Source organism: Stegostoma tigrinum, chromosome 17 (genome assembly GCF_030684315.1).
Source record: "Stegostoma tigrinum isolate sSteTig4 chromosome 17, sSteTig4.hap1, whole genome shotgun sequence".
Taxonomy (NCBI): domain Eukaryota; kingdom Metazoa; phylum Chordata; class Chondrichthyes; order Orectolobiformes; family Stegostomatidae; genus Stegostoma; species Stegostoma tigrinum.
This window is the reverse complement of record NC_081370.1, coordinates 58,598,610-58,624,261: the sequence shown is the minus strand read 5'-3', so window position 1 is coordinate 58,624,261 and position 25,652 is coordinate 58,598,610. Positions and strand designations below refer to the sequence as shown.

Here is a 25,652-nt window from a genome sequence, read left to right as displayed (position 1 = left end):
TTGACTGCTATTGATACTGAACAATATCAAAATAAATGTATTTTTCAAAGCTGTCACAACTGGATTCGTGTGAGACAATTTCTGCTATTGAGCTGTATCATGATTGCGGTATCTTAAGGATTTCACAAAATAAGGAGATAGATTTTAGATGAGCCCATTGGGGCTTATTTGCAACGCGTGACATACGACCCTTAAGCGCATTAATATTGTCAGGAGAGAATAATGTACAATATGTACATATTATACTGGGACTCCCGTGGCACAGTTGTAATGTCCCTGCTTCTAAACCAGGATGATCTTGGTTCAAAATCAGTCCTGTTCCAGAGGTGTGTTCGAAGGTCTCTGAACTGCTTGATGAGAAAAAAAACGTGTATCTACGCTTGTAATAAAATAGGTTCAAGGTCGGCACGTCGCTGCTTCATTTATAATCAATAATATGGAATCTTTCCTTACATCACCCACAGTTTGAAGTCCGAGTTGCTCCAAAAGCTGTGGTTGACTTTAGTTTCCTATTTAGTAAATCCAAAGCAGATCCACATGAACGTTCACCGGCAGTTCAACATTAATCGCATCCGTTTGCATTGCTTTCGAGGAAGTGTAACTGCGAAAAAAAAAGCCCTGATCTCGAAACTACGTTAGAATGTTGCATGAATTTTTACGCCTATTTTTAAGAAAATAAATTAAAAGCCAGTATTCCGCCAATCATCGTTTTCTTTAAGGAAAAATACAATTCACGTGTGGGGGAGGACATGAAACTCGTTCGTTTAGAATTAAAGTCGAATTCATTGCTGCTATTTAGTTTCTCCAAACAGCGGAGCGTTTCCTTGTTTACTCGTTCGGTTGCTCAGGTCCTAAGCAATTTACCTACTTATGTCAAACGAGATTCTGCAGCCTCTGACCATGTCCACCGAGTGTGAACCTGTTATAGCTGGAGTGGCTTTACCTTTCAGCATCAGTGATCGTTAAAAAAGATAAACTGTTCAGTTCAGAATTCGATCTAAATTTGGTTTTGAAGCAAACGTTCAGCAACAGAACTCGGAGTGTTGTGATGGAAGCAAACAAGAACAAAAATTGCTGGAGAAACTCAGCATGTCTGACAGTACCCTTGGAGAGAGAAACCAGAGTTAATATTTCGAGTCCAGTGTCCCACCAAAAGCATTACTCTGTTTCTCGGCGCACAGATATTTCCAGACCTGCTGAGTTTCTCCAGCGCTTTCTGTTCGTGCTTGTCTCGGATTTTCAGCATCGGCGGTTCTGTTTTATTTCACTGGCCCTCATAGCGCTGGACTGAGTTACGATTTTGACTCGGTTCAGTTTTGGCGAACTTTGACCAAAACGGGCGACAGGCTGAGCTTCCAGTTAAACTACCACAGCCTGCCGAATTCGCAATGTACACCCTGATGCTCAATGTTGGCCAGAAATGGAGATAAGCAGTGTAAAGTTACCCATCACATCTCCCGCTTTAGTGACTGCCGGCATAAAACAGTTCACGGGCCTTTAAACATGTAGCAAAAAGAAAAAGCGCTGTTTTTTTTATAAATCTGAAATGTTGGAAAATATCGGAACTTATCTTGAAGCTTGATATAGAATCGAACAAGTAAACTATACGAAAACAAAACCCAGAATGTGCAGACAGTTCTGAGCAGCCGTTCAGTTGTGTTGGATCTGGGAAGTTCGCCTTTAGTAAAACGTTGAAAAATGCTTTCAGTTGATCGCTCCCTACTGAACCCCAAATGTAGCTTTAATTGTGATGATACGGTTTTGGCGTCCTGTCACAAATGGGTTCATTCTCCCTAAAACGCCAGGTCCAGCTGCATAAAGGACGCATTTTTAACTGCCTTACTCACGGTCCACACATCAGCAAAGGCAAAGATTCTCAAACTGGGGGGAGAATGTAATTCAAGATAGAACGAGGGAGACAAAATGACAGGAGCAAATTACTGCTGACGCCGGAACCTGTTCTAAAAACCAAACAAAAATGCTAGAAATCGCAGTGGATCAGGCGGCATGGTGGAGACAGAGGGTAAGCTAACGTTTCGAGCTCATGTGACTCTTCATCAGAGAAAAATGTTATTCAGGTCTGAGAAATCAATGGGTCGAAGCATTGACTAAACTGTGACGGAAACGAAATGCAAATTAAGATAAGAATGGCTACAGTCGGAGCAGCCATGGCCTTAATTGAATGGTTGGATGGGCCGAGTGGCCCACTCCTGCTGCTCATTCCGAGGATTGTGTTTCACTGCGGAGAGGGAAGAATACTTGGAAAGAACACGGGGCCTCAGGAACGGAGTATTTATTCCCCTGTGAGATAGTACAGATGCTGGAGAATCTGAGATAACAAGGTGTAGAGTTGGGTGAACACAGCAGGCCAAGCAGCATCAGAGGAGCCGGAAGGCTGGCGGTTCGGGTCGGACTCTTCTTCAGAAACCTGAAATCAGAAATAGTTATCTCTTTATTCCGCTGTGCTTTTCACAATCAGTGTTTGTGTTATTGCGATACATAATGCAGCAAAAATGACACCCCAACTTCGACCAGTTTCTTTTTCATTTATCAAAAATGGCGTTTTTGATTTATCCTTGATGTAATGTATTTAGTTTAAAACTTTCGGGGAATCCGGCGGTGTTCGTGCTTTAGCATTGGGCGATTATTTTCCTCGATTTTGCTCTTTTTTGTTGTTAAACAATGCGGGCGTTAACATTGGCGATGTGTTTGCATATTAATTTCTCTTGGTTCGACCACAGCGAATTAATCTTGCGATCCTCGCTAAAGTGGGACAGTCGGCCTTGCGAGAACGCTGACTCCACGTGCCTGCACCCTTTGGTTCACACTGTCTCCCGCCAGCTGTATTTACAGCGACACTTTGTAAATATTATTTAAGAGTTATTATAAGAAGCCGCATTTATCATTCTCCCTCAGAGCTGTGAGACCTGTTATCCGGGAGTACTCCTGTTTATCTTAGAATATGCTCGTGGGTCATTAGAATTACAAGATCCTGTGGTGATGATATTATCAGGAGTTGGAGGATTACTTTCGGGGTGGGTGGGTAGAGTGTTGGGGAAATCGTCCAAAATGGCTCCCATTTGAAGACACCGTTGTGTGAAATTACACTCAGTCTTTCTGCCAATTTCATTAGCGCATGCGAATTAGGTGAGCGATCCATTGGCGTTTCTAGGTGTTCAAGTGAGGCACTGTAAAGACAAGTAAAGACTGTAAGGGAAGGTCCCAGAAGTGTCTGAGAGCAATCGATTTAATGGCCCTGTAGAGGGGCCACATTACCCCACAGTGTTGTTCTGACAGAGTTTGTGTATCCCGGGCCTGGAACTGGATAAAAGTCGAGCAGCTCTGCTGCTCTTTTATTTCCACAGTTCAAACTTTTCTACAAAACAGACATTACGGATAATGGGCACAGGAATATGCCCACATGTAACTTACTTACGTCCTTTTTTTTAATAACTCACATCTGATTTACATGTCTTAAGTAGACACATAGAAAATATAGCAGGAATGTGCCTTTTGGCCCTTCCAATCCCCTGCACCATTTACAGGGTAATAAATTCATACAGCCACTTCAAACCCCAAACTAAACTAGTCCCACCTGCCTGCACTGGGCCCATATCCCTCCAAACATTTTCTGCTCACTTACTCATTCAAATATTCTAACTATAGCCTGACCTACCACTTCCTCTGGAAGTTCATTCCACACACAAACCACTCTCTGTGGAAAAAAGTTGCCCTCATGGCCTTTTTAAATCTTCCTGGTCTCTCTTTAAAAATTTTGCCCCTGGTCTTGAAATTCCCCACCATAGGGGAGGAAAAAATCCTACCATTCACCTTATCTATGTCTCTCATGATTTTATAAACCTCTCTAAGGTCACCCCTCAACCTCCTATGCTCCAGTAAAAGAAATCCCAGCCTATCCAGCCTCTCTGAAAACTCAAACCTTCCATTTCCACGGACGTCCTGGTAAATCTTTTCTGAACCCTCTCCAGCTTAATAATATTCTTCCCGTAACTATTCACTATTCACTTTAATCATGGCTGATCATCCAACTCAGTCTCCTGTTCCTGCTTCCATCCCCGAAACCTCAATCCCTTTAGTCCTAAGAAATATATTTAACTTCTTGAAAGCATTTTTGTTTGGCCTCAACCATTATCTGTGGCAGAGAATTCCACAGGCTCAGGGTGAAAAAAAAACTCGTCATCTCAGTTTTAAGTTTCCTATCCCATATGTGACCCCTTGTTTCTGGACTGCATTGTCATCTTTCCTGTACTACGCTCTTTAGGCATCAAAAATCCCTTCTGAAAGCACAATTGAATTGGATTCCACCAACCTCGCAGGAAATACACTTGAGATAATAAAGCACTAATGAAAAATAATTCATTTTCATTTGCCTTGACTTTCTAGCCCATTATCTTGAATTGGAACTCTGTAATAACAGACTCTCCAACCACTTTTTTCATATGTCTCCAAACAAAGCTGCTGGTGTGGCTTTCTCTACATCGGGGAAACCAAGCAGAGGCTTGGGGACCGCTTTGCAGAACACCTCCACTCGGTTCACAATAAACAACTGCACCTCCCGGTCGCAAACCATTTCCACTCCCCCTCCCATTCTTCAGATGACATGTCCATCATGGGCCTCCTGCAGTGCCACAATGATGCCACCCGAAGGTTGCAGGAACAGCAACTCATATTCTGCTTGCGAACCCTGCAGCCCAATGGTATCAATGTGGACGTCACCAGCTTCAAAATCTCCCCTCCCCCCACTGCATCCCAAAACCAGCCCAGTTCGTCCCCTCCCCCCACTGCATCACACAACCAGCCCAGCTCATCCCCTCCCCCCACTGCATCCCAAAACCAGCCCAGCCTGTCTCTGCCTCCCTAACCTGCTCTTCCTCTCACCCATCCCTTCCTCCCACCTCAAGCCGCACCTCCATTTCCTACCTACTAACCTCATCCCACCTCCTTGACCTGTCCGTCTTCCCTGGACTGACCTATCCCTTCCCTACCTCCCCACCTATACTCTCCTCTCCACCTTCTTTTCTCTCTATCTTCAGTCCGCCTCCCCCTCTCTTCCTATTTATTCCAGAACCCTCACCCCATCCCCCTCTCTGATGAAGGGTCTAGGTCCGAAACATCAGCTTTTGTGCTCCTGAGATGCTGCATGGCCTGCTATGTTCATCCAGCTCCACACTTTGTTATCTTGGATTCTCCAGCATCTGCAGTTCCCATTATCTCTCTCCACATAATCTGCTCACAATTAAATAGATAATTTTGGGATAATGGCAATTCTTTCAGGTTGCTAGTTGCCCTGTAAAGGTGGCCATTGATATTCACCCTAAACCTTGGCAGTTAATTCAACATAACCTGGGCTTCAGCCCCCTGTCACAGCATCATTGCCTTCCAGTGCTTTTTTTAAATGTAGGATTTTGGATACTGCACCCCAGTCTGTGCTAACAATAAAATTGAGCTGACAGGAAGGTGGAATTTGTTCAGGCATCACACCTCAGAACTAAATTTAGCAGTATTGAATGTGGACTTGACAGAGTAACTCAGGTGTGTCAGCTAAATGTTGTACTTTGCAGTTATTGACCTGTGACAGATATTTGCAATATTATTATTTCTTCAGCGTCTGCATGCTTTGTCTGTTGATGTATTGGCTGAAATTAATACAGTGCTGGTCTTGCTATTGAGCAAGAACTCACACTGGCTTTATTAAGGGTGGTGATGGTGTAGTGATAGACTCATAATCCAGAAGCCCTATTGTTCTGGTCGTGGGTTTGAATCTCGCTCTCACTAGTGATCAAATATAAATTCAATAAATTTCTGAAGTAAAAAATAAGCTGGCAGCATGATCATTGTCAATTGTTGTACATAAAACATTAACCTGGCTCACTAAAGCACTTTAGGGAAGGAAGTCTAAACTGTATGTAACCCCAGACCTACAGCAAAGTGGTTGACTCTTAACTACTGTACTCTCTGTGCAATTAGGGACAGGCAATAAAATGCTGGCCCAGCCAATGACACCTCATGAACAAATTAAACAAAAATAAAGGCAAAATATTGTGAATGCTTGAAATCTGAAATAAAAATCAGAAAGTGCTGGAAAAACCCAACCGGTCTGGCATCATCTGTGAGGCGAGAAGCAGGTTAATATTTCAGGGCCTATCAGACGCTTCTTTGATTTAAAAAAAAGTACCTCAAAAGACATTGTATCCTTTTAACTGCAGCAACAGCTATCAACATCATTACACCGTCACTGAATGTAAGGTTATTTGGAAGTCACACCGTCTGAATGAATACACTTTACAGTCATCAGTTTTTAGGGCATGTCCTCTGGCACAAGGGATTTTGAAGTGCCAGGGGAGAAGAATTGTAGCCACAGTGTGGAGGCAAAGTCTATAGAAAGAGGCTCAAAGCTTTCCTGAATAGCCAGGAGAAGCAGTAGAATAATTTGTGCTGGTCCCTATCCATTAAGAAACCTGCCAAATATTTAACATCTACCTTGAAATTTTCTTAGTCTGGGAAACGATATAGATTCCTCACTCACATATTAATATTAGCTGATCTTGAAAAAGTTAATGAGAACCCAATCTGCATGTTTGAACAAAGGTATCAGGGACTGGGTTTAAGGTTAAGGTTAAGGTTAGCAACCCTTGTTGGATTTGTTTAAAATTGCAGCTGTGCAGCTTGGACTAAGACTGAGATGGATAATTTACCCAGCATTTTGTGGTTGCTATGTTCTGCTGATTGGAATGGTCAGACATGAACAATTTGCCAAAACAGCAATATTATCCTTTAATAATAGTTAGATACTGAGGATGTTAGAAATCTGAAACCATAACAGAGCACGTTGTAGAAACTCAGCAGGCCTGGCAGCATTAGTGGAGAAAGAAATAGTTGGCTCTTTAGTCCTGAATGATTCTTCTTCAGAACTTATTTCCCTTTAAATTATTGGTCAATGTCAAAATTGTACCTCTTCCACTTTGCAATGAAATTTCATGAAATCATTTAATATCGTATATGTTTCCAAATTTACAAGACAGCCCAAAGAAAAGCAAAATTCTGTGAATGCTGGAAACCTGCAAGAGAAAAAAATGCGTTTCTCCAGTACTTGCTCTTTCTATTACAAAGGACTTTTCATATTTCTGAATTAGATCATGATTAAGGCTGGCAAGGAATTGGAGATTAACTTATCTGCTGGGAGAGTGGAAATATTCTTTGAACTGGAGAACGTAAGAACTAGAAGCAGCAGTGCCATTTCAACGTAAGGAAGTAAATGATCAGTTTCTGCTTTATACTTTGCCATCTTCTCATTGCTGCATAGACATGCTGTCCATTGTATAATGTTCATTGACCTGTTTATTTTAAGTGAGTTCATTGGTTGAGGGAGCTACAACTGCTATAAATTGCAGAAATCAATTCTGTTGAGTAGAGAACAAAACCCAGATTCAACCCAGATACACCCAATGTAGTGAATCAGTTTGGAGATCACCAGCAGCCAGACTATTCTGTAGACAACAGGAGGTTGGAATGGATAGTTCTATCTATCAACCAAGATGAAATGATGTGACTGCTGTTTGATTCAGATCTTTAGATTCTTGGTGACAGTAATTTCCCTCTCTTCTCAGTACAGGTATAGTCTCTCAAATGCTGAGCCTGTAGTGCCCTCCAGTGTCATACCATGTCTCTACAATGCATTTCAAGTATTTCTTCTTCTGAGTTGTTTTTCTAATGTGTGATCATTGCTTATTATTAAGCCCATCTAATTTGATTTCTTTGTAATGATCTATCAAATTGATATTAAAAGTCATAAATTAGATCTGGCATTAGATTCCTAGATTTCATGACATAGTTTCAATGTTGCTTTAAAATCATTTTAGAATCTGTAGTTGATCAACAATAATCTGAGTGGTGTGTTCATTCATTGTTTCCCTCATTTAGGTGCATTTCTGATTCCCTACCTGATGATGCTTGCTTTTGCTGGAGTCCCCATTTTCTTTCTGGAAACTGCACTTGGCCAATTTGCCAGTCAAGGCCCTATATCCGTGTGGAAAGCTATTCCTGCCTTACAAGGTAAGGCATTGAAGCTGATAGACCCCTCCTGACGTTGATTTTATTTTTAAAAAAGTACACCTGATTGCATATTAAATTGTCTCGTTTCTCATTCTGTTTGTAGGATGTGGACTCGCTATGTTAATCATCTCAGTTTTGATTGCTGTGTACTACAACATCATCATATGCTACACTCTCTTCTACCTTTTTGCATCATGCATACCTGTCCTTCCCTGGGCATCCTGCGAAAATAGATGGAACACTGCAAATTGTAGAGACAAGCACAAGCTGTTATTGGGTAACCACTGCAGAACCTATTCTTTGGACTCACCCAATCTTCTTGCCTACTGGAAGAGGTTTTTTTTTCTTAAAGACATGCACTTGCTTTACAGGGACCACCATGGATATTTGTGCAACATAAAAGTACCTTAAAACTACATGCGATCTTGTAAAGTGCTAACAGAGACCACAGCATCTTCCAAAATATTGAGCCTTAGTTGCTTTTATTTACTTTTCACTTCCATCCATCTTTGCTGACTAGTGGAAATTGGAAAGGAGGTTGCTGCTAGTCATTTTACTGCTGCTGTTATAATAATTTGGATTGCAGTGTGATTTTATATACATCGTCACCTTCACTCATGTAGGACTATGTTACCTTATTGGAGGGTCAATAAATACAAGTAACTGCAGAGATCTTGGAGAGATGTAGCTTGTGAATGGGTCTTCTGGCTTATCACTAATGATTTTGAGTTATTGAAAAAGTAAGGTGGTCAAATGCTTTAACAATATATTACAGGACAGATAGAGGCCACTTGGCCCATCACATCTGTGCTGGCTTTCTTCAAGATCTGTCCCCTCCTATCCTTTACCTTTTCACCAAAGTCTTACAATTTTTTTTTCCAAATATTTACTTTACTAAAGATTTTGTGGATCCTACTTCTGGACCATTGTTTCAATGAGAACCTGACCTTTACAAAATGTCCTTCTGATCGCTTCCACTCTTCTTCGAGATGCATTCATTTGTGTCTGATGATAATGCTAGCCAAAGACAGTAACTGTACGGATAGTTACTGGCGATAAATTTCATTGTTGCAGGTTAATGTTAGAATCTTTTACTTTGAAAGGCATTCATTTCACAGAGTTCTCTTGAGCCGATGATCCCAAGACTTTCAAATGGATGTAATTAGTGATCCCAGCCAGGAAGGCCCACATTGATTTGGTGCCAATGGATTAGATCAGTGGCACCTTTTTTTCAGTCAGTGCCAGAAACTTATCTGCTCCAATTTAGCGTGTTCTGCCTTTTGGCTATAAATGGACTTCAAGTTTAGCCCAGATACAATGAAGACTGTGGAACAAGCTCATAATTCATGTTAAAGAATTTCCTTCAATTGTGTAATGGTTTATATTTCTCTATAATACTCAGGAATTGTTATTGTTTACAATATGCTTATAATGCAAGTGGGAACTATATCGTTTTTCAGTGTTGCACAAGACTGTGAGGCCATTAGCCTGTTTCAATAATTTTTCAAATGTTAACATTTTGTCTGTGTATAATCGAATTTTATCACTTTTTTAAAATTTAAAACTCTATAAATTACCCTCCAATAAGGTTAAGCACCTTCATTTTCCTTCATTTCGTTTGTTACAGATGCCCTAATTTCACTTACTGTGGCTCCGAGGGTGGGTATTTATTTCCCAATTCAATGCTAAATTTGTGGTTAATCAGCTGCAAATACAGTTGCATGATGGTCAATAAATCACCATTTGATTGACCTCTCTATATTCTCGGAACAGTGATTCGGAACAAGATGTAACCAAATGCTCATCGCTTCAAAATGCCACGTATATCGCTTCCTTGAGCATAGATCATTCAATTGTCATAATTATTCTCAACCGCTCAGTTCCAACATGATCGGATTTATGGCAATGCTTGGTACAACAACATAAGTACACTCTCAGTGCCACTGCGAGCAGTTAGCTTGATTAAAACAGCCCACTCATTAATGATATTACTGAGATGTACCATTATGATCCCAGGACAGCTGGACCAATACACAATTGCAACTAATTGTTTCAAAGGGTCAGTGATGAAATGTAATAAACAAGAGATACTGTCAGCATACTAAACTAGTTCAATTTTTATCTTGCATAAAAAAGCAGGCAACTTGATTGTAAAAAAAAAGTTTCCTGAATATTTCAAGATAAACATGGAAGTTTCAGGCAAGTATTAACTATGTATAAAGATGTTGTTTGCCCTCCGTAAAGCCATTCAAATTTGCAATCATGATTTCACCAAGGAGTTATAACAGTTTCAAACATCAAAGACTCCAAAAACAGCAGAAAGTAAAAAAAGTATCAAGATATGTAATCTCACATTCTTGGTCATGTAGGCACTGCTTTTGTAATACTAACAATGGAGAAATTGGATCAGAAGTCACATGACACCAGCTGGTAGTGCAACAGGTTTATTTGAAACTACAGGCTTTTGGAGCGCTGAACCTGATGAAGGAGCAGCGTTAGTGTTCACGATCGTCATTCCCCTCAAACTCCACCTTCTGGAGAGTTCACGTGTGCACTCTTCAAGTTCGAAATCCAGGAGCTGGCAGTACTTTTATGCTTCTCAACGGGGAGTACTGCTGAATTCCAATCAATTGTAATTAATTAGGAATTGCCAAACTTATGAGAAATTGCTCTGTTACACTATTAGCCTAGCTGCAAAAACCTTTGAAAAATATCACACCCTGTTTAACGAGGTGTTGCTGGGGTGTTAATGGCACAACGCTGTTAGGATTACTACTGAACTACTGTCCCTAAAAAAAACTAATGAAATACAACTGGAATGTCAAATTACTCACAATGTTAAAAATCACATTTAAAAAAAATATTGAGGAAATGTTCTGTTTTAATGAGATTTCTGCTTCTACCTTAATGCCATGTATGACCCAATCACTTTTTTTGCCTGTCTGTAAGTAAAAGTGAAGAATAGTCAGAACATTCTACCTCTTGGTTTATTTTCTGTGAGATTACTTCAATGTGATTGGCTGTTTATCATATTATTATATGGGATCCTGGATGTGCCCAGGTTTAGGGGCGGCGCAGCAGCTCAGTGGCTAGAGATAATGGGAACTGCAGATGCTGGACAATCCAAGGTAATAAAGTGTGAAGCTGGATTAACACAGCAGGCCCAGCAGCATCTCAGGAGCACATGCTGCTTGGCCTGCTGTGTTCATCCAGCTTCACACTTTATTAGCTCAGTGGCTAGCACTGCTATCTCACAGTGCCAGGGACCCGGGTTCGATTCCAGCCTCGGGCGACTGTGTGTGTGTGTGTGGAGTTTGCACATTCTCCCGTGTCTGCATGGATTTCCTCCGGGTGCTCCAGTTTCCACCCATGGTCCAAAGATGTGCAGGCTAGGTGGATTGGCCATGCTAAATTGCCTGTGGTGTTCGGGATTGTGTGGAGTAGATAGGTTATAGGGTTTGGGTCTGGGTCTGGGTGGGATGCTCTGAGAGTCAGTGTGGACTTGTTTGGTCGAAGGGCCTGTTGCCACACTGGAGGGATGTTATGATATTTGATGACATCACTGTTGCTGGATGCCTGGAGAGCCCCTTGAATTGGCCCCAGGTTAAAACTACTGGTGGGAAAGGGTAAATCCACATTCAATGAGACTGCTGGATCTTTGTGGACAGATTCCATCCATGTCAGCAGTGAGAGCAGCTCCTTCATTACCAACTGAGATCTGGGCCCAAGTGATTGTACAATGGTTAGAAATGTACCTTTCTTCCTTATGGAATAATTTGAACCATTGAATTAGATTGCCTCTGTTCTATAATAATTCTGTACCTTCGGATTTTTTTTAGATTCGCAGCTTGAACTGGGGATAAAGGATATGATTACCAATGTGCCAGCAAGTTACATCAGTAATATGTAACAGAAAAGTAAATATGTCAATCGCCACAGTAGCAATGTCAAATAAGCTGTCACACCAATGTTGCCATTGAATATTGGGGTAGATTGACACACGCTCAATGGGGAAACAAGGCTTGAAGGAAGAATGGATGAGAGAATTAGCAGTGATGTGCTGCAGCATAATTACATTCTAATTGCAATGATGAACGTGCAACCTATTCCTATCTCCAAACGCCTTCATAGGCACATCAAATAAGGATGATCTTATTTCAGCTCAGAGTTTGAATCCAGGCAAGGCTGACAAGATGAAAATATTTATCTACCATATGGTAGGGTCTTAAATGGAATTAACCACGATAATCTTAATTTAACTCCTAATTCATTTGTTCTGACCCTAACATGATACAAATGAATAGTCTTCCTGTCAGGTCTGGGGGTGGGGGCAAGTGAGGAGCAATGTACTTACATTGGCCCAGAAGATGGTGTTTTTATTAATTTGAGTTACTGCTCATTGTCAGAACAACGTAGATGAGGTTTAATCCTTGCCATTCTGGATTTGGATGTTCCTGGTCTTCAAACTGGTGGTCTAAGTTAATCAGAAAGACTTAGTGAAACCAGATTTTCATTTAATGTTCCTGCAGGTGTTCTAACCCAGACTGAAATCTTAATGATGCATCTCATTAATTTATTCACAGAAACAAAATCTTAAAGAATAGGAAAATGAAGGCTGCTAACTTTGGAAAATCACAATGTAATATAAAAGTAATATGGGTTAAACCTAACAGCTGGCAGATAACAGCAGACAGTATTGCATTCCACGTTCTCACTACTCATCTGCAAAAAAAATGCTTTAAGATCAAAGGTAATGCAGAATGACTTTGGTATTGATTTTAATGCATATTTGCATACATAGAAATTTTAATGCTTGTATACATTTTTTAATGCATGCGTCATGCTATGCCTGTGCTTTATTACATATTAACACAACTGAACTGGACATGTCAGCTTTACAAAATTAGCTGTTTTAATCTGCAATTTGCCTTATCTCATTATTGCACCTTTGATATATATATTGCACCTTTGAGAAATACAGTACTGTGAGATTATGTTATTTTAATAATGCAAAGTGTATTACCTTTGACTCAGTAGTGGTACTTTCGGTTCAAAATTCATTCCAAACAACTGAGGTTGATGCTCCAGTACAGGACTGAGGGAATGCTGCACTATTGGAAGTACCATTTTCAATCAAAATTTAAACAAAGGCCTTGACTGCCTTTTCAGGTCGATGTAATGTTTCCCATAGTACATTTCAAGGCGGAACAGAGAGCTTTTCTTGTTATCCTGAGCAACATTTACCCCTCAGCTCTTATAATTAAAACAACTTGGCTAGCAATTGCCACATTGCAGTTTTTCACAATCTGCTGTGTGCAAATTAGCTGTCGTACAGCAGTAATAATACTTAAAAAGTAGTTAATTGGTTGTAAAGTACTTTGGGACTTTCTAAGATTGTAAATGGCGTTACATAAATACAAATATTCCTTTGATTGGACAACTTCTATATTTGAACATCTTGTATCACATTTCTGAACTCTAAGGAAGAGGTCCAATTATTGAGATTGTTGAAATTGTACTTAGATTATTGAAGAGAAAGATAATTGAGTTGTTGGATTAAACCAGAAACATGCTGACATTTCATTTTTACAGGGATTTTGATTTTGATTATTCCATTAGCCTGCAATTAATATCATTTTCATATGTAAATGTACTAATCTATTCAATAATATTACCAACATTATTTTAAACACACTAAACAGGCTAGCATCTAATTCGTATTTCCAGACATTAATTTAAACAGATTGCTGGATCTGTCAAAGGGATCTTCAGAGAAGCAAATTCAGTACAAATGTGTTAATCCATCATGTCTACATTGTATCAGTAATTTCCATCTTCTGGTGTTTATACGGGTAAATGTTCTGATTTCAATCCAGAAAAAATGGTGTTGAGAAAAAATATGAACAGAATACAAAGTCACTTAGTGCATGACACATTGCTTAACATAGTGCACTATATGGACTTTTCCAAACTATGTTGCATAGTAAATGCTGCATGATAGTTTTTTTGTGTTAATATAATGTACACACAGTTTTTATATGGAACAGATTGAACTGTGTTACACAATATACATCATGTTGCTACTTGGTATTGATCACACTGTGCCGTAAAATTTTCACCAAAATATTTTGTGCTGTACACACACTCCATAACACCATACACCACAATATATGATGTATTATACACTGTTTCAAAATTTTTAACACTGTGTGTTACATGGAGTTTAACACACTATGTGTACATACCATATGTATACCATGGCTGTACTGCACTGTCATATGGTATATGATATGCATAGTATTATGTGTTTATTACATTATTTGTTTCAAGATACAAAACACACTGTATCAGAGTACATGCAAAACTGTGCTACGATTATATACAGAACTATGTTACACAGAACATATTTCATTTGTCAAAAGCAAAATTATGCAGACTCTGGAAATCTGCATTAAAATCAGACGGTGCTGGAGAAAATCAGCAGAATTTGTTCTTTGGATGTGTAGTTAACTTGAAACGTTAACTTCATTTATTGCTCCACATGCACCATTGGACTGCTGAGCTCCTCTAGCATTTCCTGATTTTCTTATGCTACAGTGTTTATATAAATTCAGTACAAAACTGTGCTGTGCTGCACCACATCTACTGTGGCATGTTACACAGTTCACACAACATTATGCGTTTCCAGTTAACTGGGCATCAATATGTATGGAAACTGCTCATCATGTTTGAGAACTTTCAAATCAGCTAACTATAGAATTCCCTAATTAAGGTTAAATGTTTGCTTTATGTGGTGAACATATGGTATCACCTTTTGGGCATGCTCACCTGTTTGAGCTTGTTGTAAATTTATGCTTAAAATCACCATGGAAATGTAGGGACAGGGGAACACAGTTTAGTCAACTGTGTCTGTTTCACCATTCAATAAGATGAAGGCTGATCTATAACCTAAACTATCTGGTGTGCTTTTTCCCCATTTCTTTTTATCTTTAGTTTTCAAAATTCAAAATACCAATCGCTGATTTAATTGTTGTTTGTAGAAGAGAGCTCCAAATATGTACCACCCATTGCATGCTGAATTGTTTCCTAATTTCACTCCCGTTTTGAATTTGTAAATTATATCCCCAGTCCCTAAACTCCCTGAGCAGTGGAAAAAGTTTGTCTGCTCTCCTTAGTATCTTGAGAGTCTTCAACAAGTATTTCCTTCAACCTTCTGCGTTCTGGGGTTACAAAATTATTGAAGTATCCTGGCAAAAATAAAATTTGAGTGAACTTCATGAATCTGCAAAGAGTACAACTGGTTAAAATGATGCTCCTGAGCTATCACAGGTCGTTTGCATGTTCTCCCCTGCTTCTCCAGCTAATCTTTATTTGTTTTGTTTTGGTTTTTGAGGTCATCTGCAGTTATTTGGTCAGATTTTGGGTCGCTGTTGAGACTCTCTCATTCATAAACCAGTTTACCCGACCAAGTCATTACCCTGAAATACTGCACATCTGTGCAATGTCATTAAATATGAAATCACCAAACCTGTTGCAGACTAACAAATGGGTCCAAATTTCCAAACACCCATTATCCAACCTTTGAATGAACTTTATTCAAAAGAAATCCCACTGAACTTTCCCCTTGCCCTCAAAGAACTTAGATGATAATTCAAGGTTGAGCTGATGCTTGTTAGAAAGCATCCATCTGGAAATGTTCCGCAGTAGCATAAGCAGCAAAAAATCTCACAGTGAAGTGCACGAGTACATCGTTTCTGGTTGCCTCTGAATACATAAACATGTTACCATTCCCTATCAGTGAAAGCTGCAACAGAGCCACTGCTTACCTGTCAACAAACTCTTCAAGGTAGACAAAAAGTCTTTGGTATACATTTGCATAATTGGCCTCTGGTTGGTACTGTCCTTGTAGATTTATATCCTTATCATTTTTGTTTTGAATTCATGCAATGTACCTCCGGCCTTTGACATATTGGAAGGAGCTGACTAAGACCGTTTCCAACAATACAGCTTTTATGTTGCAACAGATTAGGCACTGCTTCATCAAAATCTAAATGCAGGCACTCAGTTTAATGACATTGTCAAAAAAGACATGTATGCATGAGCCAAGTAGTAGTTTTACTTAGGCTTAAGCTTTCTTTCTACAAACCAGTATCTTTATTCTCTGAAATCCAGTTCACACATTCATAGTGTTTACACATAAACAAGGGGTGTCTTCTTGTTGTATGTCTTGGAAATCTGATGCACAAAGGGAACTATATGGTCATGTTTCACATTTGCCTCCAGCTAGACTGACATCAAAACTTTGGTGACCAAAGGTCAGAGCAATTTGATAGCCTTGAAGGACTGCACTAAAATTAGCATTACAAAGAAATACATATTGATATAACTGGGGAAAATACCTGGTTATCTTCAAACTAATACCTACAAGAACTTTCTTGAATTGTACGGTGTGGTAATATTGAAACCAGGGTTATTTGGGGTATCTAAAAGGTCAATGATGAGGCCTCTGTTCAGGATGATGAACTCCGGGTAAATCCATCAACAACATAACACAATCAATGAAAAGAAATGCCACAATGCTTTTCAATATGATTGTCATTCCATAATATTCTTTTTTATGACATCCAACGCATCATTGATGAAAGCAACAAACCAAACAATGGGCAAACTTATATCATTCCTCTTTTGTGAGATATGTTCAGGGCATCTCTAACAATTTTTACATGAATCTTGGAGATTCAGCACAGTCCCTGAATCCAATTCCAGGTTAGACCATGAAAACTCATACCACACCACTTCCCTATGAGGCAAGTGAGAAAGTGGGTTCAGCGACTGAGCAGTGGACTGTAAGTGAGCATTCTGTTGATATTCTGTAGACTAGCATAAAATGACAGCTTGAACCTTATGAGAAAAGAAAGCAGACTGTTCTTTTATGATGATATGGTGACTTCGATTATCTGTTGAAAACTAATTATGACCCGTTTCCAACAACGCAGCCTTTATGTTGTGAATATTGGGCACTGCTTCATTAAAATCTAAATGCAGGCACGCGGTTAAATGACTTTGTCAAAAAAGACATGTTTACCATGAGTTGAGTAGTAGTTTTACCATGTGGGTACTTTAAGCTGTGGAGAGGTAGGTCTAACTACAGTGTGCTACACAATAAACATCACACTGTGTCATTCCATACATAAGCACACTAACCTATGCATGTATAATTGTGCTTTAGGGTCATATAATTCTGATATATTGTAATTCAATATTTCTCATAAAATTTGTGCAAAGGTGATTTTGCATTCTGATATTCCATGGGAGGGCATTCCTGTAAGATTATTCAATATGGAAAACATGATTGAAATAATTAAATTTTATTAATAACTTGCACAACTCTTGTATTAATGCACACAATTTAACAATATTTTGGGATAACTCAGAAGTTATGTCTCAGCGTATTAAAATTCTTTGGACAGTAACTATTCTCTGGAAGCATTTCCTGCCTTCAGTGTCAGAGCTTTGTGAGAAATATTGAAGGCTCAAGATATTAACTTTAATGTTTGCAGATGATGTGGAAAGTCGATAGAATTAGTGGACAGAATCACTCATAACATTAATGCATTAACATCATTTTTTCTTGTTCCAACAGATTCCTGCATAATTGGAAATACCAACAGTGTGCAGATTAAAAATTCAACATTTTGCCTTTCTGCTTTTTCTAATGTCACCATGGTGAACTACACCAGGCCAATAAACAAAACCTTTGTCAGCGGCAGTGAAGAATACTTCAAGTAAGGGAGGGCGCTCAATGTGAACGCTATAATTTAGTTCCAAATTGTGAATACGGTGAAATCAAACAGGTCAGTGAGGGAGAAAAGCTGGAGGACTGTCTAATCTGGGATTCCATTCTCAGTATTTGAGTGGCTTCTGAAAAAACATATAGACCAAAACCTGGGACTGCTAATGGTGGCTGAGAAATGGTGTGTGGCAAGAAGCCAATTGTAGTAAGAGGAAAATGGAAAACAGGATTTACTGACTAAAAAGTGCAGATGTGTTTAATTACAAATATCTTCCACATAATAATAGTTGTGTGGCTATTTTAATTCTGGCAATGCAACCTCTATTGCACTTGAATTGGAAACTTACGAAAGAAAGGAAAAATATTTGACATTTCAGTCATCTGGATGTCTCCTATCATCAGACTGATTTTAATTGGAGCAATGTACATGAAATGGCCAACCAGATCAAAAGAAGTGAAGTTTAAATCTGAAAGAAACTAGGCAAGGGATTAAATTGCTAAATAACATGCTCATTCTTCATTATATCTGCGATATAAAATCATAGGGACAGACAAATGCTGTGTGCTATTGCATTACGCAGGTGAAATTAATTGGCAGCTGATTGTACATCTGTGCCAATATTTGTGTCCATTCGATGCAAAATAAAGATGGGGAGAGAAATGAAAAGGGTAGCTCAGTCATTACCACCCACTTTAGACAATCACACATCAAGAATTATCCCTGGTCACCGTATGCATTCATGTGTATCTTGCTAAACTATGCAATACTTTCCTGATTGATATCATCTCTTCACAGGTACTTTGTCTTAAAGATTTCTGATGGGATTGAATATCCTGGGGAAATAAGGTGGGAGTTAGCAATGACTCTATTACTGGCCTGGATAATTGTCTATCTATCCCTGGCAAAAGGAATAAAATCATCAGGAAAGGTGGGTCATATTATCCTCTCATTTAGCACTTTACCATTTTGTAATGTTACAGCAGTGATTAGCACCATTTGTTGACTGGAAATAAGCAAATGCCCCTTATACACAGGTTGTCTACTTCACGGCCACCTTCCCCTACGTTGTCCTTGTCATCCTTCTAATCCGAGGAATTACTTTACCGGGTGCTGGAGATGGAATCTGGTACTTCATTACACCCAACTGGGATAAGCTGAAGGATGCTAAGGTGCGAAACTAATCATAATGGTGAACTGTAAAGAGTGTGAGAGGCAAGAATGCATGGTTTTGTCAATATTGAACTCAAGTAGTTGAGTCAGATAAGCAAGCTGTCATTGTTCCCTTGCTCTCAAGCTCCTTCACAATTTTTTCCCCTCTGTACTGCTGTGGGACTGGGGTAGGAGGAACTGCCAAATGCATTGAATATGCTATTCATCAGGAAAGAAATAATTGTTAAATAGCTCTTTGGTACAGCACAGGTATAATTATTCTATTGTAAACAAGTGAATATAGTGACCAAGTAGATGTGCAGAAGAAATTGCATTTAAAAGAAAACTACTTGAAGAATACTTTAGAATGGATCTGTTATTTTGCTAGTACAATTTCGTTCTGAACATCAAGATCAAGCGAGCTTTTGCCCTTCTGCTCCGCGGGAGGTTTCTGTCTTCCCTGAGCTCGCTTTATGACACCTGTATTATGGTGTGACAGATGTACTGCCCCAGTCAAACTCTCCAGCTGCCACTGCCCCCAGAGAGGGTCACGCCATACACTCGGGCGCTTCTGACCACAGAAGGATCGAGAGACCCCGCTTTCACAGTGCTTTGCTCTCAAGCTCCTTCACAAGTTTTTTCCTTTGGACTGCTGTGGGTCTTGGGTGGGAGGAACTGCTCAAGACATTGAATATGCTTTTCATTAAGGAAAAACCAAGGCAACTTTGTTCCTTCTCTTTCAAGCTCCTATATGATGGGGAGGCGGTGGCCTAGAGGTATTATTACTGGACTGTTAATCCAGAGACCCAGATAATGTTCTGGAGACCAGGGTTTAATCCCACCACAGCAGATGGTAGAATTTGAATTCAATAAATATCTGGAGTTAAGAATCTAGTGATAACTGTGAATCCGTTGCTCTGGTTCACTAATGTCCATTAAGGAAGCAAACTGCCATCCTTACCTGGTCTGGCTTAAATGTGACTCCAGACCCACAGCAATGTGATTGATTGTTAGCTGCCATCTGGGCAATTAGAGATGAGCTTCAAATGCTGCCTAGTCAGTGATGCTTTCATCCTGAGAATGAGTAAAAAAAATACAATTTACAACATTATTACAATCATCACATGACATATCTAAATATATAGTGTGTGAAACACAGTTCAAATATGCAAATTGTGGTCTATCTATGGAAAGGGAAAAGTTTCTGTGTTCATCCCATTGTTTTTAACCATTCCCCAGTCAATATTGTCAATCTTTGCTTAATCCCACTTCAACCCTCCCCCCCACCCCCCCATTCCCTCAGGCAATTTTTCAGCATTTTGCTTGGATGTCCCTCAAAGCCACTGTATGCAATTGCCTTCCCCAACCTGGCATCATGCCCATCACTTGTCAATGATGCTCACATCCCACGTCTGAATTTTAAAAAAGCACAAACTTTCACTCTGCCCAAAAACGTAACAATCAGGGAAGACAGGTGAGAGTCAATTTTAATCTGTTCACTGGTGTGATAAAATAGGTTTTACTGTCACTGTTACTCATGGACTTATTCACAATGAATCTGAAATTTTGGTGTCACATTACCTCTTCATGAAATCCCTTAATTGTATCACACCTCACTGGGGTAATATACTAGAAATCAAGCCTCCTTTCCCCAGAATAATGATAAAATCATATTGAAATACAAAACATCCCCAATTTACCTTTCTGATAAACCCAGGCTACCAGAAAACCCAGACTACTTCCCTGTACTTACCAAGAACTACCATTTACTACAAAATATAAATTCCAACTACCAGTAAACGAATCTGAACTGTCAACATATAATTCCACTAATTAAAACTCTAATCCCTTTCTAAAACCCCAGTACAGATAGACACAGGCAGGAAAGAAAGCAATGGTGTTATGGATGGAGGGTGGAAAGTTCTGGGGAAACAGTTCAATGGCACTAGTCCTCAGGATTTGATGGGTGTTGCCCTTATTAGCTAAGTTCTTCAGTTCTCTGATCGCTTCTTTCACTTCTTCGCAAGACTCACAGAATTAAGTTTATGACTAATTGGTTAAAAGCCAGAGTTTACGGTGATTGTTGGGAGAATACAGCTCATTTCCGTTAGCTTTGGGTGTGTTATTAGACGGGGGAGCTGTAAGGGAGACCACCTCCCCTTCCACAGGCCCAAGGACTTCTTCCTGTTTCGTTTACGCCCACAAACTGTTTAGTTACCCTGGAACCAATCAAAAAGTTGTCATCAAGGTGATAACCTTTGACACAACTTCTCACAATTCCCACAGCCACTTGTTGCTGGCTGAATTTTACTTTGTACGTTCTTGTCCTCCCATCACATGCAAAGCAACAGTGTAAACATGACACACAATGAGTTTTAATAACTTGCTTTTTGAAAGTACAGCAATTCCTTCCTCAGGCCTTTGTTGTAAAGCTGGTCCTTTTCTCAATCTAGCCCACAATCAAAAATAAAGTAAAATAAAAGAAATTCTTCACAACTGAGGATCAGAGGAAACGGGTACTTAATATAAAATTGCTGAGAGGCTTCTAAATTAGATCATTTTTCTCTCCATTCTATCACAATAAGAACAACTGTTTATTCTTGATATTATAAATCTAGTCCCCTTTCTACTATCTAGTATGAAATATGTTAGGATTTGACATGTTGATCGAAGCAATTGCATATGCCCCTGAGCAATGCTAGTTGTAAAATACAGTATATATTTACATATATATGCATATGGAAACATTATAACCTCGCTATGTGCCTGCCTAAATATCAGGATATATGGATGTGCATTTGCTCGCTGAGCTGGAAGGTTAGTTTTCAGACGTTTCATCACCATTCTAGGTAACATCATCAGTGAGCCTCCGACGAAGCGCTGGTGTTATGTCCCGCTTTCTATTTATCTGGTTAGGTTTCCTTGGGTTGGTGATGTCATTTCCTGCGTTGGTATGTCATTTCCTGCTCTTTTTCTCAGGGGATGGTAGGTTGGCTCCAAATCAATGTGTTTGTTGATGGAGTTCTGGTTGAAATGCCATGCTTCTAGGAATTGTCTAGGCCCGAAACATCAGCTTTTGTGCTCCTGAGATGCTGCTGGGCCTGCTGTGTTCATCCAGCCTCACATTTTATTGTCTTGGTTTGAAGAAATAAGGCCATGCTCCCTTAGATATTTATTTAAATAAAAATTGCAGCAAATGCGCATACAATTTCCTGTCGTGTACTAGGCTATGTAAGCTTGTCTGCTTGTGTACCACAAAGACATGCTTGTTCAGAGCAATTTCCTTTAATTCAATTACGATGGAGTTTTAAAAAATTCATTGGGCAGCATAGGCAAGTCATTTGGCATGACATTTTTATTACCCACATCAGATTTCCCTTGAGAAGGCAGTTGTGAGCTTTTTCGTTGTACAACCACAGCGTGCATGGTAAAGGTGGTCCCATGGTGATGTTAGGACGAGAGTTCCAGGAGTTTGACCTGAGATGTTGAAGGAACATGATATATTTCTAAGTCAGAATCATGTGTGACTTCGAGAAGAAATTGCATCTCTTTCCGACAATCGTTGCGTGGTGTCTATTTGTCTGTTGTTGTAGTGTCTGCATGGTTTCGCCAATATACCAGGCCTCAGAGCAGCCTTCTCTGCAGCGTATGAGGTAGACAACGTTGGCCGAGTTACATAGATCCCTGAAGGTGTCAGCACAGGTAGACAGCCTGGTGAAGAAAGTGTATGGATGCTTACCTTTATAAGCTGAGGTGTAAGCTATAGGAGCAAGGAGGTCTTATTACAACTTTATTCCACATTGATTAGATCACAGATGGAATGCTGTGTACAGCTCTAGTCATCACAATACCAGAAGGACACAATTGCTCTGGAGAGATTGCAGATGAGATTCGCTAGGATGTTGCCTGGGAAAAAAAAGTCTCACTTATGAGGAAAGCATGAATTGGCTGCGTTCATTTTCCTTGGAGCAGAAGAGACTGAGGGGGTTCTGAAATGGTTATGCAAAAATTGACAGTGTAGATCATTAGAATCTCTTCTGCACAGCAGATGTTCAAAGTGCAGAGGGCATAAGTTTAAAGTGAGAAGTAAATGACTCCCAGGAGATCTAAGAAACTTTTTTTTCACCCAGAGAGCAGTAGAAATAGAGAACATGCTGCCTGAGAAGGAGGCTTGTACTGTTGCAATATTTAAGAGGGACCTGGATGACTCTTAAACTGCCAGGTGTAAGTAAATGGGATCAGTATAATTTGGTGTTTGTGGTCAGCATAGACATGGTGGGCCAAAGGGTCTGTTTCCAAGCCTTATAACTTTATGACTCTATACTTCTATGTTCTATCACATACCTGATTTGTGTGTTGGTGGATGGTGGATAGGTTCTATGCAGTCAGGAGGTGATTTGTCCATTCTTAAATTCCAGATTTATGACTTGCTGCTGTAGCCTTAGTATTTGGGTGATTGATTCAGTTACATTTTGATCAATTTTAATAGCAGAGTATTGACAATAATGTAATTGTGACACTAATATCGTTAAATGTTAATTGGATGTGGCTGGACGTTATCTAACTGGAACTGGTTTGTGTTTGTTACTTCAGTGGCATGAAAAATATTTTCCACTTAACTCGTTACAAACAAGTTCTTGCTGCATATAGATGTGTTTTATCATCTGCTTTATCATATGAGGAATTATAAATGGGTCTCATTCACCACTTTCTCCCTCTTATTGGTGGGAAGGCCATAGTTGTATTGGAGATGGATGTCTGAAGTTTGGAAGTGGTGAAACGTTCAAGTAGATTTTTCAAAATAAGCTTCAGAGTGCTGAGTAAGCCACCACTTTGGGGCATCCCTAAATAGTTTGTGTTTTTACCAGGTGTCGACTCCGATAGCTTCTATACACTGATACAAATGAAATTTACCTTACTTGTTTCATTTCAAAGTAAAATAATAAGTTCTATTCTATGTGTCAAATCTTATGTTCATGAGTGATCTGAGACCTTGTCGAAAAAGTATGCTTTCAATAGAAAAAAATATTAAAAAAACTGCATTTGCAAAAGATTTTACAATCATATCGTGTCTGTTTTAACTTACAAAGAGATTTCAAACAGTTTTTTTCTCGTAGTTCATCGATGGCTGAGTAACAATGAGATTTAAAGTGGATGAAATAAAAATAAGTAGGAGCAGTCACTGTTTAAAAATCAGGGGCCACCCAATTAAAATAGATGAGGTGAAACATTGCTTTCTCTCAGAGGATCACATGTCTTTGGAACTTTCTTCCTGGACAGGCCGTAGGAACAGAATTGTTGGTTACATTTAAAGTGGAAGTGGCGAGCTTCTTGTTAAGCAAGGCAGTGAAAGGCTATTGTGTAGATGGGAATGTGGATTTGAGTTTACAATCAGATCGGGCATGACTTTATCAAGAAGGCAAGAGGGGCTGAATAGTCTCCTGCTCCCAATTCATTTACATGTTACTACTCATTACAAATACAAAGCAAAAGGTTTTTAATGTTTAATTTTCCAATTGCTATGTATTATGACACCATGAAACTTACACATTTTAACAGTCACTTTGTTAAGGAGATCAGTTGAGTAGGTGAGAGGCAGACTTGGTTCAGGAACCTGTCAACATCTTGTGCTACCTTCTTTCAAATAGTTCATTTGCCCACTTACTTTCTGTTTGGAGTGCAATTGTTTGTGGATGTCTTGCAATTCTCTTTTTTAAAAAGTAGACTACCTCTTCATTTCACCATCTCATATTGTTTTAGCTGTCGGTTGTGGTAGTGAAAGTCAAATTCTTCTTGAATTATATATCAATTCTAACAACACCAAGCCATTCCAACATTACCTCTCCAAGTGGAATTGTTGACCCAAGTTTGGAAAGTTGAAAACCTTTCTATCTCAAATACTTGTCAAACCTCAGTACAGCCATTATCATTGCCATAGAGTCATAAATTTTACAGCATGGAAACAGGCCCTTTGGCCCAACTAGTCCATGCCGTTCAGTTTTTACAATTAATATAGTACCATTTGCCTTTGTTCGGTCTACATCCCTCCATACCTGGAAGTAAGAATCTACAGATCACCATGAAATCATTGTTGATCATCGGAAAAAGCTATCTGATGGATTAATGTTCTTCAGGGAAGGAAATCCTGCACCTTCACCTTATCTGGCCAACATGTGACTCCAGACCCACAGCAATACAGTTGACTCTCAACTGCCTTCTGAAATGGCCTAGCAAACTATTCATTTGTACCAGCCACTACAAACTCTGAAAGAAATGAAACTGGATGGATCACCTAGCATCAACCTAGACACCGGGAAAGACAATGGCAGAAACAGTCTTGTAGGCCCTGCAAAGTCCTCCTCACTAACATCTGGGGACTAGTACTAAAATTGGGAGAGCTGTCTCACATATTAGTTAAGCAACAGTCATACTCACAGAATCATACCTGACAGACAATGTCCCCAGACACCACCATCACCATCCCTTGATATGCCCCATCACACCAGCAGGACAGACTCTACAGAAGTGGTGGCACAATGGTATACAGTCGGGAGGGTGTTGCTCTAGGAGTCCTCAATTTTGGCTCCTGACCTCATGAAGTCTCATGGCTTCAGGTTAAGCATGGGCAAGGAAACC

The 25,652-nt window shown here is 39.6% G+C and overlaps 1 protein-coding gene across 2 annotated transcripts in view; it reads left to right on the top strand.

Annotated features, from left to right (window-relative positions):
• slc6a5 (solute carrier family 6 member 5) overlaps window positions 1-25,652 on the top strand; it is a 62,480-nt gene that overhangs the window by 6,263 nt on the left and 30,565 nt on the right. For both annotated transcript variants that reach the window (XM_059652183.1, XM_059652182.1), the window contains exons 4-8: window positions 7,942-8,073; window positions 8,177-8,350; window positions 17,717-17,858; window positions 18,663-18,795; window positions 18,902-19,036. In XM_059652183.1, coding sequence (XP_059508166.1) covers window positions 7,942-8,073; window positions 8,177-8,350; window positions 17,717-17,858; window positions 18,663-18,795; window positions 18,902-19,036 — 716 coding nt within the window. The remainder of the gene's footprint in view (window positions 1-7,941; window positions 8,074-8,176; window positions 8,351-17,716; window positions 17,859-18,662; window positions 18,796-18,901; window positions 19,037-25,652) is intronic.